Source organism: Festucalex cinctus, chromosome 8 (assembly GCF_051991245.1).
Source record: "Festucalex cinctus isolate MCC-2025b chromosome 8, RoL_Fcin_1.0, whole genome shotgun sequence".
NCBI lineage: Eukaryota > Metazoa > Chordata > Actinopteri > Syngnathiformes > Syngnathidae > Festucalex > Festucalex cinctus.
Genome location: NC_135418.1, coordinates 7,213,486 through 7,231,595, shown reverse-complemented (window position 1 = coordinate 7,231,595; position 18,110 = coordinate 7,213,486). Strand labels below are relative to the sequence as shown.

Genomic DNA, 18,110 nt, shown 5'->3' with positions numbered 1-18,110 from the left:
TCTCTCCTGTGTGACATGACATATGCCTCTGCAAATTGTGGTTGTATTTGAATATTTTGCCACACTCTCTGCACTTGAACCGATTATGAGAGCCAAGATGACTTTCAGGATCACTGTATTGCCATGAGTCCAAAAATTGCTGATCAATAGTCTGATTCCTGCTTTTCTTTAGGTTGTCAGTATTTTCAAGTGCAGGCTGACTAATGTTAGTTGCTTGTTTGACACTCACTACATTTAAGTGAAAAAACGAATCAGAGTTTCCGCAGTCTTCTTCATTAAGTTCACCTTCAATTTGCTCACATAAACTGGAAGTAGGAGAAACTGCTTTTCTGTGCGCAACACCTTGTCTTTGCTGCATTGCCGATGTAAGTGGTTTATCTTCAACCTCTACATTTGCCAAAGAGGCATTAATCTCTTCTGATTTTTGGCAGTGATTTAATATTGGACTTGTCCAGACTTCTTCCAGTTCCTCTTTGACATATGGGGGCGGTGGAGCCTCTTGTTCCAGACTTTGGCTCTCCTCTGGATGCACAGGGGGCATCTTCATGCTGATTAGCACAGGTTGGGTGTGCTGAGATGCATCTACAACACAAACAGGAAACAGACATAAATCACTGATGTTGGAACAATAGACATTCGCCTGACTTTGGATGCTGGCAGTGTGGGTTCACTTTCCACGCAGTGACGGTGTGAATCTTAGTCTGGTTGTTCGTTATAGTATGTGGCCTGCAACGGCTGGGACATGCTCCAGTACCCTATGAATTCTGAACAACAGGATAAGTCTAAGTGGTTTTAAAAATAAATAAATTCAGTTATAGTTTGGTGTTTTACTCATATATCGTGTGAATATTTTCATTCATCCAGGTCATTTCACTCTCAGGGCAGTGAATCGATCACAATGGGGCTGTTCTGGTTGTCTGGGAGACGACTAGTAGACTTCATCAGTTCATGCAACAGGCTAGTTAGGAGTCAGCACACAAGTCAGGTGGGATGAGCTCCAGTTCAGGCGCGACACTGGCCGAGATAACGGTAAAGAAAATGGGTGGACTAAAATCTTGTCATTCAAAGTAAACACACTTTCACTATATTAATTGTGTTCGCACATATAATATTCTAAACTCGTGCATTGCAATTAAAACAAAACAAAACAAAACAAACAAAACAAAGGCAGTTCTTATTTCATAAGCTAGTCCAACGTCTGGATGTGCTAAAATCTGTCATTTAACTTAAACGACAGATGGATGGAACTATTCAATTCAATTCAACATTTATTTGTCATTGTGCAAATAAATAACATGGTTATAAACAACGAGATAACGTTACGCGCACCGAATACTGGCGGACGTGTGTTTCAACAAATAAAAACAACAACAACACTGAATCGTTTTTTTGTTATAAATAATCACTAGACAGACGACGGCAAAACGAGATAAACCATTGAGCAATTAATTTCACAATCAGACCTGATCCGCGGTCATCGATTGTCTTGCTGGATAGCTGACCAGCCCCCAAAAGCCTGCGATGGTGCTTGAGCTCGTCCTCGTATTCGGCTATTGTTTTCTCAAATATCAACATAATCTCCTCAACAGCTGCGGACAGTCTCTCACTGACAAATGCCCTTAATAACTGAACAGAAGGCATTTTAAGGTGCTCGCCAGTCAAAGAGTTGATGCCCGTTTTCTTCTGTTTTGTTTCCCCTTTTTCTCTTCTTCTAGCGTCACCGGTTGTAACAATCATTTCTTAGGGTGCCTTCCGCCATCTACCGTTCAGGACCAGCATTGAAGCAAAACTGCTGCCACACAAGGACACTTTTTTTTTTTTCCCCCCAAATTGACACGATAATTCAGTAACCGATTCTATGTCCATATAGCAACAAATGAACAAACAAAATAAATACATATAACAATCAGCCTTTCCAATTTGGTGATAAACAAAATTACAGCTAGTAACATTATTCACAGACTTCACAGACAGCCAAGATGTAAATAATAATATATATATATATATATATATATATATATATATATATATATATATACCTTTCTTCTTGTTTAAAATTAACTTACAGTAAACACAATTTGGTTGTGAATATGAAATTTCCCTAACAATATAAAATGACCTATTTCATATTTCATATTGCATATTTCTGTAACTTTGTATATGAAACAAGTGATATTTTTACCCTCACGCTGTAAAAAGGGTTGCAATCAGCACTTAATTGAAAGTAATATCCATTCAAAACAGGATAACAGTATTGATTTTATTGTGAAAAGCATTTATTTTGCATTGACAGACATCAATTTTGATTTCAACGGAACTAAAAATACATACAAAGGACCCAAATTAAGTTTTTGATTTTCTTCCAATTATATTTCTTGTCTTCATGCCCTCCAGGTAATATATTTAGTTTGAGTCAAATGGACTTGTGCATGCACATTGAAAAGGACAGCACATCAATGCCACCATTGCAGTACTGTACATGGGCTTTGGGTGGCAGACTGGTTGGTTACTGCCGCTTACCTCTGATGCAGGCGGTGTGAGTTCGCTTTCCCACCCGGGCGACCGTGTATGAGTGAGTGAAAGTATTTTTAAAACAAATGGCATTGAACTGTGTCTGTAGCCATTAAAGGGTGTTGTTGGGCTTTGAGTGAGTGTTTAGAATTTGGTAGTTTGAGGGTCAACACTGTTTTCAGAAAGCAGTCTATTTTAACCACACAAAAAAAAATGTTATTGTTATTGTTAAAAATGTTATTCTTTCATTTGACGCAACGCAATAATATCGATAGCGTGATATTCAACAACTATATTGATTGCATATAGCATGGTTTTCCAATATCGTGCAGCCGTTTTTTATTAATTTATTTATTCATTCATTTTTGTCAAACAAATCAGGACCAGCTCACTGGCTTAGTGGTAGCGTGTCCACCCTGTGACTGGGAGATTGTGGGTTCAATCCCTACCTCTGTCATACCAAAAGACTATAAAAATGAACCCATTTTCCCTTCTGCTTGACACTCAGCGTTATGGGTTGGAATTGGAGGTTTAGGTCTCTGAGTACCTGCTGCTGCTCACTGATGATTAGTGGTTCTTTTCTAAAATGCAGGAAGTCAAATTGAATATGTCAATTCAGTTAAAACTAAATGAATTAAATTGGTTCAGTACCTAAAATGTTAAGAAATTATTTTGGATCAAGGCAAAAAAAACAAAAAACAAAAAACAAGGCTGGTTCAAGTGAAGAATTATTGTTTATTATTATTATTGCTTCCTCCTCTGCTTCCCCCCTCCCGCCGCTGTGCTCCTTTCGCAAGGCTGGAGGTGGTGTGGGCACGTCTTCCCTCTCTGCGCTGCTGCCCGGTGCCGGTTTCCGGGGGGGAGGGGGGGTTTCGTGGGGGTCGGGGTTCGCGGGGGGGTTGGCGGTCGTCGGGGGGGGCGGCTTGTTTGGGGGGGGGGGGGGGGGTATTATGGGTGGGTGGGGGGTTGGGTGTTGGGGGTCGGGGTGTGTTCGGGGGTTTGGGGGCCGGGGGTGGCGGGGCCTGGGTCGTGGCGGGTGGCGGGTTTGGGTGGGGTGCGGGGGGGTCGTGGGGGGATGGGGGCTGGGGACCGGTGGGGCGCTGTGGGGGCCCTCCGGGCCTCGTTCTGCAGCCTTGGGTTCGGGGGTGTGGGCCGGGGCTGGGGCGGGGGTGTTCCGGGCGTCTGGGTCGGGTGGCTTGGGGGTGGCCTTGGTGCTGCCGCGGCCTGAGGATTCCGGGGGGGGGGGGGGGGGGTGCTCGCTTGGCTGGACCGCGGTTGACGGCTTCTTTCTTTGGTGGTGGTCCTTATGCATGCCAGATCCGTCGCACCAGCATCTACTGAAACTCAACAGAAGTAGCCTCTCCCTCCCACAGCCCCTTGAATCAGTGGGTGCTGGTGTCTGTGGATCTCACTTTGCTTTATCTATCCTTCCCTCCTTCCTCTCTTTAGTTTTTCCTCTGGTCACTTGAGATCTCAATTTATTGGAAGTTTGAGGTTTCTGGGGTTGGCATAAGACTCTGGTTTTGTAACCACGCAGGAGGGGTTTGGTTGGTGCTGGATTTCACTTTGATGGATTGGATGTACTGGCTTCTATGGATCTCACTCTGCCTCATCGATCCTTCCCTCCTTCCTCTCTTTAGTTTTTCCTCTGGTCTCTTGAGATCTCGCTAATTTGCTGGAATTTAGAGGCTTCTGGGGTTGGCGTAAGACTTTGATTTTGTTACCATGGGGAAGGCAGGAAGTGTTTGGTCGGTGCTGGATTTCACTTTGATTTATCTTTCTTTTCTCTTTATTTTTTCTGACCTTTTCTCTGGTCTCCTGACCATTTGAACCTCACGACTCTGGCAAGATTCTGAAGTACCTGGTTAAGGCGAAGGGTAATGGATATTTATAAGGTTTTAGGTGAATTAATGAGTATAAATTTATACGTATTTGCACGCACGCGCACGCACGCGCACGCACGCAAACGCACACACGCAAACGCACCCCCACATACACACACACACACACAAAAAGAGCAATGATGATAAGACGTTGAATCGGTACGACTACCGAATGAACAATTCTGAGCTCTTTAAAAAAAAAAAAAGAAAAAAAAAAGAAGAACAATTATTGTTTACATCAACATGAAATAATCAGGTCATACGAAGTCACTCGATCTACTTTCTGTGAAGTCAAATATTTTAGATGTGATATCTGGACATCATTTTTTTAGTTTAAGCGGGGTAAAATTTGCTACAGTGCAGTCTGTGGCCAGTCTTTTCAGAAATATATTTCTCAGCATTTTCCCAGAACTTGATACTAAAGGGCATTCACATAAAAGATGACACTTTCTTGATCAGTCTTACATTAGTATACATTTAACAAATCTTGAGACAAAAATTAGCTGGATATGTTATGTAATATCATTAGATGTATTTCTTGAACATTAATTGCAATAAATAAACAAATGCAATCCATGGTTTACACCAATATATCCTTGTGAATTGACACCATACATGGGCTGTCATACCAGAAAAAAAATAAAATAAAATAAAAAAACGCTGATGTGACATTTATGTAAAGATGGCAATTGATTGTCAGATCATTGGCGGAAAGATATAGTTTATTATCTAAGCATCCATTACTTGTGTGCCATGAGGCAGATATTGTGGTTTCTGGTTATCTTTTTTGCACCTTGAATTAGAGCTAAGCCTAAGATTGTTAATGCACTTGCATGGCTCCCCCCAGTTGTTATAATAAGATTTTTATTTTTTTTTTACTCTACGAAAATATAATTTCTGTATCACTAAAAATAATTCAAATCAGTTTGAGACAGTTTCATGGATTTTTTCAATTTTTTCATGTTGTGTCTTTTTCTTATCCAAGGGATTTCTTTTGTCCTTCCGGGCTTCCCTTTTGTCTCCCTGCCTCCATGTTTGCCTCTGTGCTGGCGCTTCAACTCAGGGAGGGGCTCAAAATCAGCATGGTCCTCATGTATTATTGGTTCCTGCCTCCTATGTGTCGCTGACTGTAATGAAAAGGAGGTTTGAGCAGCACTGTGACATCTCCCCCCCCCCCCCCCCCCCCCCGCCTACCATTCACTCTTGTCTTCCCCCTGTCTCCCTCTCATTGCTTTTCTCCTCTGTACTTGTTCTGTGACTGGCGGTGGAGATGGGTGGTCATGTGATGTTTTAATACCCTGGGATTTTCTGCTGGGCATGCTCTGAATCGCCACAGTCCAGACCTGTCTGAGGAGTGCTGCCTATTTATTACCCATGCAGCTGCTTTTTATTCTTTGCTTCTTGGGGCGGATACATTATTAAGCTGAAATGTTTAACATGGCTCTACCTGCTGGTAGGATGACGTATTAGAGCACTGCCCTTTTATGCTGTTGCTGGAATATACATGCGGTGAAAAGAAACAGAAGCAAGACGTTGCATCGGTTGCGCAGGTGGCGGGTAGGTATGCTCCTGATCGATTGTCTGATAATGCTTACAGTTATACTGGAAATATTGTCATGCTTAAGAATATAACATTGTTATATGATTGGATCATAGTCACAAAAAAGAAAACGCAGAGTGATATTGATCCGGTGTGTAAACCGGGAACATGCATCTCTTGAATGATTTATGCTTGCCCCATTTTCATCCCTATGCATTATCCTTACCGCACATTATCACATTATTATTGATGTGTTAACTGAGTCGTAGTGATGTACAGTACAATGTGATATGTCCAAGGATACATTTTTGGTGGTTCCAACCCTGAATTCTGGATTAAGTGGTTTTCACATCTTAATTTAACACATCATGGACTTAGAGACACAACACAACAACAACAAAACACAAACGACTCTTCATTTGTTTTTGTTGTTGTGTTAATAGGGCCATTGTACATGGTTAATTTCTGCTGCCCTCTAGGGTGATTGACACGTCTTGACTCAGCATCGCCATGGTTACTAGAAAGAACCAAATTGTGGAATAGCCCAGGGTCTCCCAAGCCTAATTTAGCGACGTCATCTATTACTAAAATCTTGCAGCATACCACCAAACAAAAACGCCACAAGTAATATAAATATTGAAATCATTTACAACCTCTTAATACTTTACTTACAAATTGATGTTTCACTGCGAAATCTGGGCCTAAAAATGATATTCTTAGAGTAAAAACATTCTTTTCTTGTACAAATGAATACATGGATTCATTGTAACTTCTGCCATTTAATGGAAGAGCATTTCATTGTTCTGCCTGTCACTGTAGCTCTCTGGCATAGACAGACAGATGTGAAATGACATTTGAAATCCATGAGTAATAAATTTTAGACAAAATTAAGTAAATTGGATCATTTCCAGCAGCACACTTGATAATCTCTCAAGGGCATACTTGTGTGCCATGGCACATGGAATATGCTGTTGACATTTGATTGTTCTTGTTAACGCTCCAATGTGGAGTTTATATTTTCCACTTGCTTGCATGGTTTTATCTCGGTCAGGGGTCAACAACTAACCTTTGTGAAAATTTTGAGCTACTTTTTGGGTACTGGTTAATGCAAAGTACTACCCGTTTGATAGAGTATACTTCTGAAACCCAAACTAATTTTGATCAAATTACTTTCATATGCATGTATTAGAAGATACTAATCATGCTAATGATTTCTCACAATAATTAGGGTACAGATAAGCAACATTTTTTTAATTTTTTTTTATTAATCTATGCCAGTGTTCACATATTGATCACTTGTACAGCATTTCCAGAAAAGAACAATGTCCCATCACCACTCATGAGCTATTTAGAACAGGCCTGTGGACCACTTATGTGGTCCTTGAGGCACTACCTGGTGCCCACAACTATGAGCGCCACGTTGGTACGCTTGGTACTCTCTGGTACGCTTCATCTGACATTACATTGGCATTGTCAGGATGCGTGTTGTTGATGCGGACCCAAGGGAAACAGGATGTAAAATGTAGAGGTGCTCAAAAAAGTCATTTACTTAACAAAGACAAAAAGACAAAAAAGTTACTAAAAATAATAATAAAAAAAAAAAAAAAAAAAACAGAAAATCCAAAAGTCCAAAACTAGATTCAAAGTAACAGATACACAAGGCGTACAGTAGACATGACAAAGACATGACTGGATAATGAACCAACAAGGACTGAAAGAATGCAAGTAACTGAATACACACTAACAAGACAACGAGAGACACCTGGACAACTAAAATCCAAACAAAACCAAACCAAAACAAAATACAGATCATGACACACATGCCAATCCTTTCTACGTCACTTCTCGTCTGAAGTCAAATACAATTGACTCCAGCTCACTTGCGGACAAGCAGTCTAGAAAATGCATTTAATATAAGAATGTTGAAAAATGAACATTTAAATGAATTATAGAATGTTATAGAAGCGTAGAGCTGCCAATGTGGAGTAAACATTTTTGGCTGGTGAGTATGTTCGAACATGCTCGCAAATACGTTCGAACATACTCGCAAATATGTTTGAACATACTCGCAAATACGTTCGAACATATTCGCAAATATGTTCGAACGTACTTGTAGGCGACACGCTACAAAGTTAGCATACCTTCCCATAATGCCACGGGGTATTATTTGCGCATGCGCAAGTGAAAAAAATGACAAACCTAAATCATGCACGGCAGATATAATAAATCGTAAAGGTTACGAATAAACACTATTTTTTTGTCTACTTAATTTGTAATGAATTGGTAATGTGGCCCAAATGCCTAAAAAATGGGGTTTTGTTTTCACTTGCGCATGCGCAAATAATACCCCGTGGCATTATGGGAAGGTATGCTAACTTTGTAGCATGTAGCCTACATGTACGTTCGAACATATTTGCGTGTATGTTCAAACATATTTGCGAGTATGTTCGAACATATTGGCGAGTATGTTCGAACATGTTTCAATACGTTCGAACATATTTGCAAGTATGTTCGAAGATACTCGCCAGCCAAAAATGTTTACTCCACATTGGCAGCTCTACGCTTCTGGAGAATGTTGAGCAAACTATCCATCCATCCATTCATTTTCTTGACCACTCATTCCTCACAAGGGTCGCGGGGGGTGCTGGCGCCTATCTCAGCTGGCCCTGGGCAGTAGGCGGGGGACACCCTGGACTGGTTGCCAGCCAATCGCAGGGCCACAGAGATGAACAACCATCCACACTCACAAGCACACCTTGGGACAATTCGGAGGACCCAATTAACCTGCCATGCATGTCTTTGGAATGTGGGAGGAGACCGGAGTACCCGGAGAAGACCCACGCGAGCACGGGGAGAACATGCAAACTCCACCCAGGGGAAGGCCGGAGCCTGGACTCGAACCTCCTCAGAACTGGGAGGCGGACGTGCTAACCACTCGCTTGAGCAAACTAGTTTAAAAAAAATCAACCAAAGTATTGCACAATCCATACCCAGATGTTACAGAAAAGGCACACTTTATGAAGAAATACACTGCAGTATATACATCTTTTAATATTTGGGATTCATATTTGACAAGATTTTTTATCATTAAAAATAGGTGTGGATATATATATAAATTGTTGAACCAATTTAAGTCTAAAAAGAATTGTTGACCAACTTAATTGAATTGGTTCATGTGGTAATTAATATATTAAGTTTAATGAACGCAAGTGATTAAACCTTGTAATTAAACTTTATATGTTGACTTGGATTAATTTAATTCAATTGTGTGTTACCACTTGAACCAATTCAATTAAGCTGTCAAAAATTCTCTTTTGTACATATATTCCCAAATCCTCTCTAAGCAAGTATTGTTATGATGCTTCAGACACAGCTTTTTCCGGAAGTTTATATTTACAGTGAAGCAAACTGACTTTATATGATTTTAATTAATTTTATATCTTGGGAAAACATATTTTCCAAGCAGAATTAGTTGAGAATATTTTGGAAACATTGCAACAGAGGTGATTGGCAGAAAAATTGTAAAATTGTATATGCTTTGAAATATGGACAATATGAACCTACCATAAACAGAGAAAACCATTAGATGGTTTTGTGTTGTTGCTCTTCAAACTTCCATACATTGTTGTGACCTGTACTGCCTACTAGGGCTTTTCACATACTTATTGGTCAAATAAATCAGTAATTGTCTTTGGAAGAGTATGTTCTCAAGTTTTCCCAATCCCAGAACAGAAATGAAGCATCCTTGTGTTGGAGGATATGAAAATACTGATACTTACTACGTTTTCTATCTGCTTGTCAACTTTGGACAGTAAAAGAGTTCTTGCATGTGACATGTTTTATATCATGTTCAATAAGTGGATTTACAGCTATTGTACTATAAAATGTGTATTCATTTGCTGTATGGCAGCCTTGACAAAAATGCAAGAAGATGGCAATGTCCATTTAGTTGCACAGTGTTCATTAATGGGATGTCATTCTAAAGGTGAAAACAGTCCATCGGTGATCAAAAATGCCACCAAACCAATCTATGAACCTTAATCCTAAATAATCATGACTGTTGGCACAGACATCCACAGCTAAAAATAGCCCGAGAGATTTTGTCTTTGGTGCTGATGGCCACATGGCTGTGTTAAACTAATCCAAGCCAATTCTACTCCAATCCTCCCAGTAGAGCTGATCACGAGCAAAGCAGGATGAAAAGGATTTGATTCAAGCTTTCAGTACCACTGTCATCACCGTGTTTCACAATTCACATACCGCTACTCTCGGATGTGTGTGTGCTTTTAAGAGGAGGGGAGCGAGGGGATGTTTTTAGAGATGGTAGGTGGTTACGGACAAATTTTGATTCATGTATACATGTATAGTTAAAAGGTGAAAGGTCACATGCCACTAAACATGATGTGTACTTTAGTTGCTGGGCATTTCATTGATTTAAATTCCAAGTGAAAGATAGTAACTTGCGTGTTACTATCTGGCATGTGCTATAGGCTAAAAAATGCACACGCACACTCGCTTGTCCTTTGCAACCATGGTAACATAATTATGGGATAAGCCCATGATAGAGAAATGAAAGCTGTGACAAAGGAAGGTGTGGAGAGAAAATGGTGAAGGTAGCAGAAAGAATGTTTGAAAATTAAGGTGATGGACTGTTGATAACAACAATAGCAAGTTGAAGTAAGGGTTGTAAGAGGTACGCAGCAGTAATTTGCAAGGAAAATAATATCTTTATGAACTGGTCATCGCCAACTGTTTACAGTACATCAAGTATTTTACAATATCAGCTTCTTATAATGGATATGTAACTGATGTCAGCACAGGGAGAATTCAGCTGTGACAGAAGGCCCTTAATGACTCTGAGAGGAGTCACACAGAGAGACAAAGACCATTAGCAATTCCCCAAGGAGACCAGTGAGGGAGGAGGGAGATGCATAGAAACAAAAAAAAGATAACAGACGAATAGCAAGCAAATGTGAGTTATTGTTTGCACAACTGCTGTGCATACTAATATTATTTAAATGACATTTTATATAATTGTTTTTTCTACATTTGCTAACACTGATATAGATCATAAATTCACCTACAAGGCTAAAACAAATACAGAAAGAATGGAGTGAATATTATATTCATTTAATTAGCAAATTACAAAATGTGCATCTTTTCTAATGTTCCTGCTGTGTGTCCTTCTCTGTGTTTGGGGGGGGGTTACACAACACACAGTTTATAGCACCGGCTAGAGTACTGTACATTGCATCAACTGCTTCTTGCATTTTGCATTTGTATGTATCTTTTTTTGAAGGGACAGAATAATGAGTAAATAGATGTTTCCACGGTTTGAGCCTGTCTTGTTAAATTGAATGAATTAACGCCGTGCAACTTGAACTGATTTAGGCTAAGATGACACCCCGGAAATGGGTGATGGGTAGTGATGGCAAAATGAAGCCCCGTAAAGCAGTGAAGCCCTGCAGTGAAATGCTTCACACACACGTCGGGGCTTCAAGATGATTCATTTCCTCGACTACGCCATCATGTGGACAGAAAAATGTATAACATGCTTGGTGCATGCAATAAAATGGTGGGGTGTAAATCATGCTCTAAATACAAAAGAATATATATTTGAAGAGTGTTTTAACATGAATTGTTCTGTGTTACTTTGTCTATGTTTGTGCTTATGCAACAAGTGAAAATGTGAAATAAGGACGTAAAATAAAGTGCTTATTCATTTTTATTTAAAAACTATTTTTTTCCGAAGTTTTTGGACTCAGGCGGTTTCTTTTTTTTGCCGAGAATTTCACCTGCTTTGGAAAAAAACTCTTTCACATGGTACTGATGAAGCAGGGGTGCATCGATATGAGATAGCAAGTTTGTATAGAATTGGACGCGTATATTTCTGTGATTCCCAGTACTGAAGGGGACTTTCAACTGTGAACAGAAAAATGTGAATTTTATGTGTTGTCACATTTTATTTTATTTTATTATTGGAATCTGTTAAAATAGTACCGTAATTGCAGTGCATTACCTTCTGAGGTGAGATCTGCTCAAAGTGCTCCTAAACAAGGGAAAATCTCTTTCTTGCTGGTTCCATCGCAAAAAGAAGCTCGTCAAATCGAATGCCAAAAGTAAAAAAAGTAGCGCAATAAGGGACCCGAAAACACAAAAAGTGAAGGGGAATCCATAGCGTTTCTTTGTCGCTTTTATTTCGAACTACACTCAAACCGAGCGAATCATTTCCTGAATCAGTCACGTGGTACACCTGCTTCGTGGGGCTTCAAACGTCACCACGTACGTCATCAACACACGCATTGACACGCCGTTCATGAACCACTCATCTGCATTACTCGGCACACGCTTCAGGGATTCGACCCGAGAAGCACATCACTAGTGATGGGATTTTAGTGAGATGACAGCAAGGCCGCTCAGTGAACTCTTTGCATGTTTTGCAGATGATGCACAATCCGATTTACTTTTGCCTCTTTACAGTTGGTCAACTAATCTGCAATGTCATTCCTTCTGCAAACTCTGTGCAGTCCCCCCGCATCACCCTCCAAGCCCACACCATCCATTTATCTAACTCTTACTACATTCGGTGTATGTATTCATCCCCCCGTGTACTAGGGAATGCTGATGTTACTCTTTAATCAAATGGGAGAAGTCAAAGATAACTAATCTAATCTTGAAACTAAGTTTCTGAAAGATTAGACAAAATCTTAATTATTAACCTTGGTTAGATGCATTAGTTGGAATTCAAATTATTTGGGGGAAAAAAATCCAACCTGACTTAGGGCATTGGGCAGGAAGCACCCTTGAATGGTCGCCAATTAATCAGAGGGCACATAAAGAGACTTGAAAACCATTCAGACGTAAATTCATGATGTCATTGAGTGGGAACTGAACCAATACTGCCAGCATAAGTCAGGTGAGTTAGATGCGACACCATCAGTGTAGCCTTGCAATGATGCACAAATGAATTGTGGTTCAACATAATTATTTAAAACAAAAAAGCAAAAACATGAAATAGAGGCTTGGACAAAAAAATAATGGACATTCTAATAACGATTGAAAGTAATTTGACCATAGCGACATGTTCAAACAAGATGTGTCCTCTAATTAGTATCACAGGTGTCTTCAAACTTGTAAGCAGTCAGTTGACCTATTTAAATGATGACTAGCGGTCACTGTGCTTTTTGGTGACATGGTGCGTCACACTTCGCTGAACATGTACTTGAAGAAGCGAAGGAGACAGTTATTTCAGGGGATTAGAAAGAACATAGAAAAGCACATTAAAGGTAAAAGCTACAAGACCATCACCAAGCAGCTTGATGTTCCTCTTCCAGTTGCACATATTGAGAGCTTTAAGATTCACAGGAGTGTAGCCAAACTTCCAGGACATGGCTGCAGGAAGAACACTTGTGACAAATTGTAGATGAATTGTAACACAAGAACTCAGAACAACCTCCAAAGAAATTAAAGGTGAAGTCCAAGGTCAAAGTACATCAGTGTCACATTACATCACACGTCTAAGCAGGAGACCGCTGTTGAAAATAAATCATGGGGGGGGGGAAAAAAAGCCACAAAGCTTCTAGGGGAATGTTACGGAGCCCCTAAGGTGATATGGTAGAAAAAAAACAAAAAAACTTTGCGTTCCCTCGCAATACATCTTTGCGTTCCCTCGCAAAGATTGCAACTTTGCGTTCCCTCACAACGATCGCGAGGGAACGCAATCTTTGCGAGAGAACTCAAAGTTGTTTTGCGAGGGAACGCAAAAAGTTGTTTTTTTCGCCTACTATGTCGCCTTAGGTGCTCCGTAAACACTTCCGGGTCATCTTCCATGTGACCAAAAGCGATGAGGATGGAGCATGTATTTTCCCACTGCTTTGTTTACACGTCAGTTTTGGTCACATGGAAGATGACCCGGAAGTGTTTACGGCGCACCTAAGGTGACATGGTCGGCGAAAAAAACAACTTTTACGAGGCAGCGCAAACTTGTTTTGCAAGGGAACGCAATCTTTGCTTTTGCGAGGGAACGCAAAGTTTTTTGTTTTTTTTCTACCATGTCACCTTAGGGACTCCAAAGAATGTCCTATGGACAGACAAGACAAAACTGGAACTGTTTGACAAGGCACATCAGTTCATACCAAGAAAAGATCATTTCCCTTACACTGAAACATTGAAGTGGCTCTGTTATGTTCAGGGGCTGCTTGCTGCATTTGGCACAGGGTGTCTTCAATTTGTGCAGAGTTCAAAGAAATCGCAAGGCTGTCAAGCTATTTTAAAGAGAAATGTGTTACCCAGTGTCAGAAAATGTTGGTCTCAGTTGCAAGTCATGGGTCATGCAACAAGATAATGACCCAAAGCACAGCTAAAAACACTCAAGAATGGTTAAGAGCGAAATTTTGGACTATTCTGAAGTGGCCTTCTATGAGCCCTGACCTAAATCCGATGAAACATCTGTGGAAGGAGCTGAAATATGCCATCTGGAGAGAGCATCTTTCAAACCCGAGACAAGTGAAGCAGTTTGCTCATGAATAGTGGGACAAAAAAAACCTGCTGAGAGGTGCAATTAATATCATTCAATGTTATAAAAATTGTAAGATTGCAGTACCGGCCTCAAAAGTTGTGCAAAAAAATATTATGTTCAGGGTTCCATCATTTGTGTCCGGACCTGTTCCATGAGTTTGTAATTCTATTGAACCGCAATTCAAAAGCAATAGCTGATTTTAATTGGTTATTTTTCATTTATTATTATTATTACAATGAAGGTTCCAACATTTTTGTCCATGCGTGTAGTCGCATCACATTGGCAATTTTGGATATTGCTCTAAGTAGCCTGATTTGACTGATTTCAGAATTTGAACAATTCCAAATAAACAATCATCATAGCAAACATGTTTTTGGCTAGATCTTTAGTTAATGACAACACAAGATGTTGTAAATATTATAAATTATGAATCTCTGCCTGTTGACAAAAGTAAAAATACATTTTCAGCCATCCATGTACAAATACATTTTTCTACTGCATGAGAAGAGGGGGTGGATCAGCTGACTTCGTTTCCCTTCAACACAAACTGACTTGACTTGTATTCCTCCCCCCATGAGTTGTTCATATTCATCCTGCATCACAGTCACACGGTCCTCTCATCTGGTGAACTCTGGCAAGTTCAAATGTAATTACTGTGCCCAGTGCATCGTCTCTCCAGCCAGGCCACATGATTTGTTTCGGCTTATTTCATGACACTGAGTTGAGCAAAGCCCCAGAGTATGTTGCATTTGTGTCTTCACATAATCACCACATGTACAGTATGTTTAAGAAAAATAACAGTGCACATTTCAAAACTACAAACTGCGTTTACTGTGGCTGGTTATATAAAAGAAGTCTAGTCTAGTCAGTATCACGCTTCATGTGACCAGTCCTTGTTATTATTCCAGCTTCGGATTTTTATTATTTGCCCATGTGCATGTATGCTTGACCGTTGTTTTAACAGCATAATTCAAAGGACCACTTTACTTAGGCAAAATGTTAAATGATAAACTCTTCGTCATGACTTTAATTACGTTGGTTTGTGTGCTCGTTTGTTTATTTCCTAAATGAAAAGCTGCACTGTCTTGATGTGATTTGATTTTTTTATTTTTGTACAGGCTCGTTCAACAAATGCTGAAGTTTGGTAACAAGTCTAAATTCATGATGATTTTTTTCTTTTTCTTTTCTTTTTTTTTTTTTAATTCAAAATAACAAAAACAATCACTTCTTGATTACTATATTCATTTTGTTTGAGACCTAAGCTTTCCATTAACAAGTTCCTGGCATTGTTCTGACTGCATATTATAAAACTCTTCATGACAGAAATTGTAAAGTTCACTTAAATGAAAATCCTATCTTGTGATTTTGCAGTTAGACTTGTGGTATGGTTATGACTGAGAGAGATATGGGGAATGGAAAAAAACATATCGGGTCAAATATACAGCATAGTTGCAGTTATTTGGTGTTGAGAGCAAGACTTTGGGAAGTTGATTTGAAAATCTTAATGTCAGCCTAGTGCAGGGGTCCGCAACCTGCGGCTCTGGAGCCACATGTGGCTCTTTCGTCCCACTTCTGTGATCCAAGTTTAAATTAATTGTTAAAAACATATTTATTTGTATTTTTTATAGATAAAATATTCTTTACGTGACAATGATTAAATAATAATTTAAAAAAAATGTTAAAAAAAATGTCAGTCCAAATCTTTAGGTTAGCAGAAAAAGAGATGAAAGGTTGATGAAAAGGTATTCAAAAAAAATCTAAATGTCCAAAAAGTAACCATAAAATTACCAAAGGGGAAGAGGAAAAGCAGAATATTACGATGGAAAGTCCATGAAACTGCCAAAAATTTCAGAGAATTGAGTAAGAAAAAAAGGCAGAAAAGAAAACATTCAAACAGTAACCAGAAAATGTCCAAAATCAAAAGAAGAAATCCAGAAAATGCCACAAAATTGCCCAAAATGTCAGAAAAATGATAGCAAAAAAGGCAGGAAAAAAAACATCCATAAAATGTCTAAAAAAAAAAAAAAATTAAGAAATGATGGAGAATAAAGTATTTAAAAAAAAAAAGTATGAAAAATTAACCCAAAAAAACAAAAAAAATGGAAGACGAAAGAAGAAAATAAATGTCTACGTATTGGATGCTGCTATGATATTTTTGTGTTGTGGTGCAGCTCTAATGAGCTCTTACGACATTAGACTAACACTAACAGACTGCTCCTTCAAATGTTTTGCAGCTCCGCACATGGCTCTTTTGACAGGAAAGGTTGCTGACCCCTTGCCTAGTGTATACATTCCACAACAAACTTGGACGTGTGTTTGAGGTCTGTGTCATGCTGGAAGACCCATGTGTAAGTTTCAACCATCTGGTTTGAGGTTTGCTGAAGAATTTTGCGGTTTCAATCCCTTTTCATTACTGCGTGTAGCATGTCCAAATTTACAACGCTGCTTGGTAGGGGCATAGCAATCATATGAAAAGTAGGAGGGACAAATTGTTTAGGATTAAGCCAACTTTTAGAAGCAAATTATCCTCTTATATTCAAATGCTCCTCTTTATGATGTGGTTTGAGGTGGATGCAAGGCACTAGTCTTGTCAGCAGCGTAAACAGCAGTGGTCTTAGAACACATCCTTGTGGAGAAAGTGATGGAGCTAAAGATGTTTTTTTTCCCACTCTCTCTGAACGCGGTCTGTTGGTGAGGGAATCTAGTAAGCGATGCTTAGGAGGCTGACTACAGTAAATGCTGGACTCGAGTCAACCGGTAGCATTCAAATATGTGTGGGTATTTTATTTTATTTATTCAGGTGTCCCTGTCTCAGGTAGAGAGCAGAAGATATGGCTTCTTCTGTGGAGCAGCTTGGCTGGGAAGCATTGAAATTGGTGATTATAGAGGGGGCAGTGTGGATATTGTGTTGTGGTCCTATGCCAGCCTCTCAAAGCATTTCATCAGTTTGGGAGTTGAAGCAAACAAGACTTTTAATGGTAGTGTTTTTCTCGAATGGAATTGTGGTGGCAGACTTGAAACAAATTGGAACAAGAGCTTGCTTTATAAAGTTGGTGTAGATGTCTTTGCAAATACTTGTAACAGCGGTTAGGCATACTGCCATCTTTATGTTTTACGTCGTATTTCTCTACGCTCAGTACAGCTTAATTTTGCTTAATGAGGAAAACGCTTATGCAAATGAGTTGTTTTCTGACAGTCCCACTTTTGCACTTCCTCTTTCCAAGCTTGCTTTCTGATGATTCCATCTTTCTCTCAACTGCTATTATTCTGCCAGTGTATTCTTGGTGCAAATCCAGTATTATCATGTGTGGTAAACTGCACTCAACTGTCAAACTTTGTGGGCATGTTTGCGCCAGTATATTGTCATGTCTGCGTCAGGGTTAAGTTTGAGTTCATGACCTGTTAAGTTTGGGTTCACTGACCGTGAGGTCAAGTGTCTGTTTTGAACTGATGTAACAGTATCTAGTTTCAACTGGGTTTAAGCTATGTGATGTCAGGAGCTATGTGATGTCAAGCATCTTTAATCCTTTACCTGGTCATTTGAACTGAGGTCAAGTGTGTGCTTGGAATTGATGTAACAGAATCTAGTTTCAACTGGTTTTAAGTTATGTGACAGCTATGTGATGTCAGGAGCGTCATGATGTCAATCTTTAATCAT

The 18,110-nt window shown here is 39.6% G+C and overlaps 2 protein-coding genes across 2 annotated transcripts in view; one reads left to right on the top strand and one right to left on the bottom strand.

The window, feature by feature from the left end:
* LOC144024501 (uncharacterized) overlaps positions 1-1,706 on the bottom strand; it is a 3,018-nt gene extending 1,312 nt beyond the window's left edge. Inside the window, exons 1-2 of the mRNA XM_077530825.1 lie at positions 1,464-1,706; positions 1-582 (exon numbers count right to left, since the gene is read on the bottom strand). The exon at positions 1-582 is cut by the window's left edge and continues 1,312 nt beyond it. Of these exons, the coding sequence (XP_077386951.1) occupies positions 1-582; positions 1,464-1,641 (760 nt within the window). The 5' untranslated portion in view covers positions 1,642-1,706. The remainder of the gene's footprint in view (positions 583-1,463) is intronic.
* Positions 1,707-5,615: 3,909 nt separating this feature from the next.
* The window catches only part of plekha6 (pleckstrin homology domain containing, family A member 6), a 118,458-nt gene continuing 105,963 nt past the window's right edge, over positions 5,616-18,110 (top strand). The window contains exon 1 of the mRNA XM_077530550.1: positions 5,616-5,951. The gene's annotated coding sequence lies outside the window, so the exon portion shown is untranslated. The remainder of the gene's footprint in view (positions 5,952-18,110) is intronic.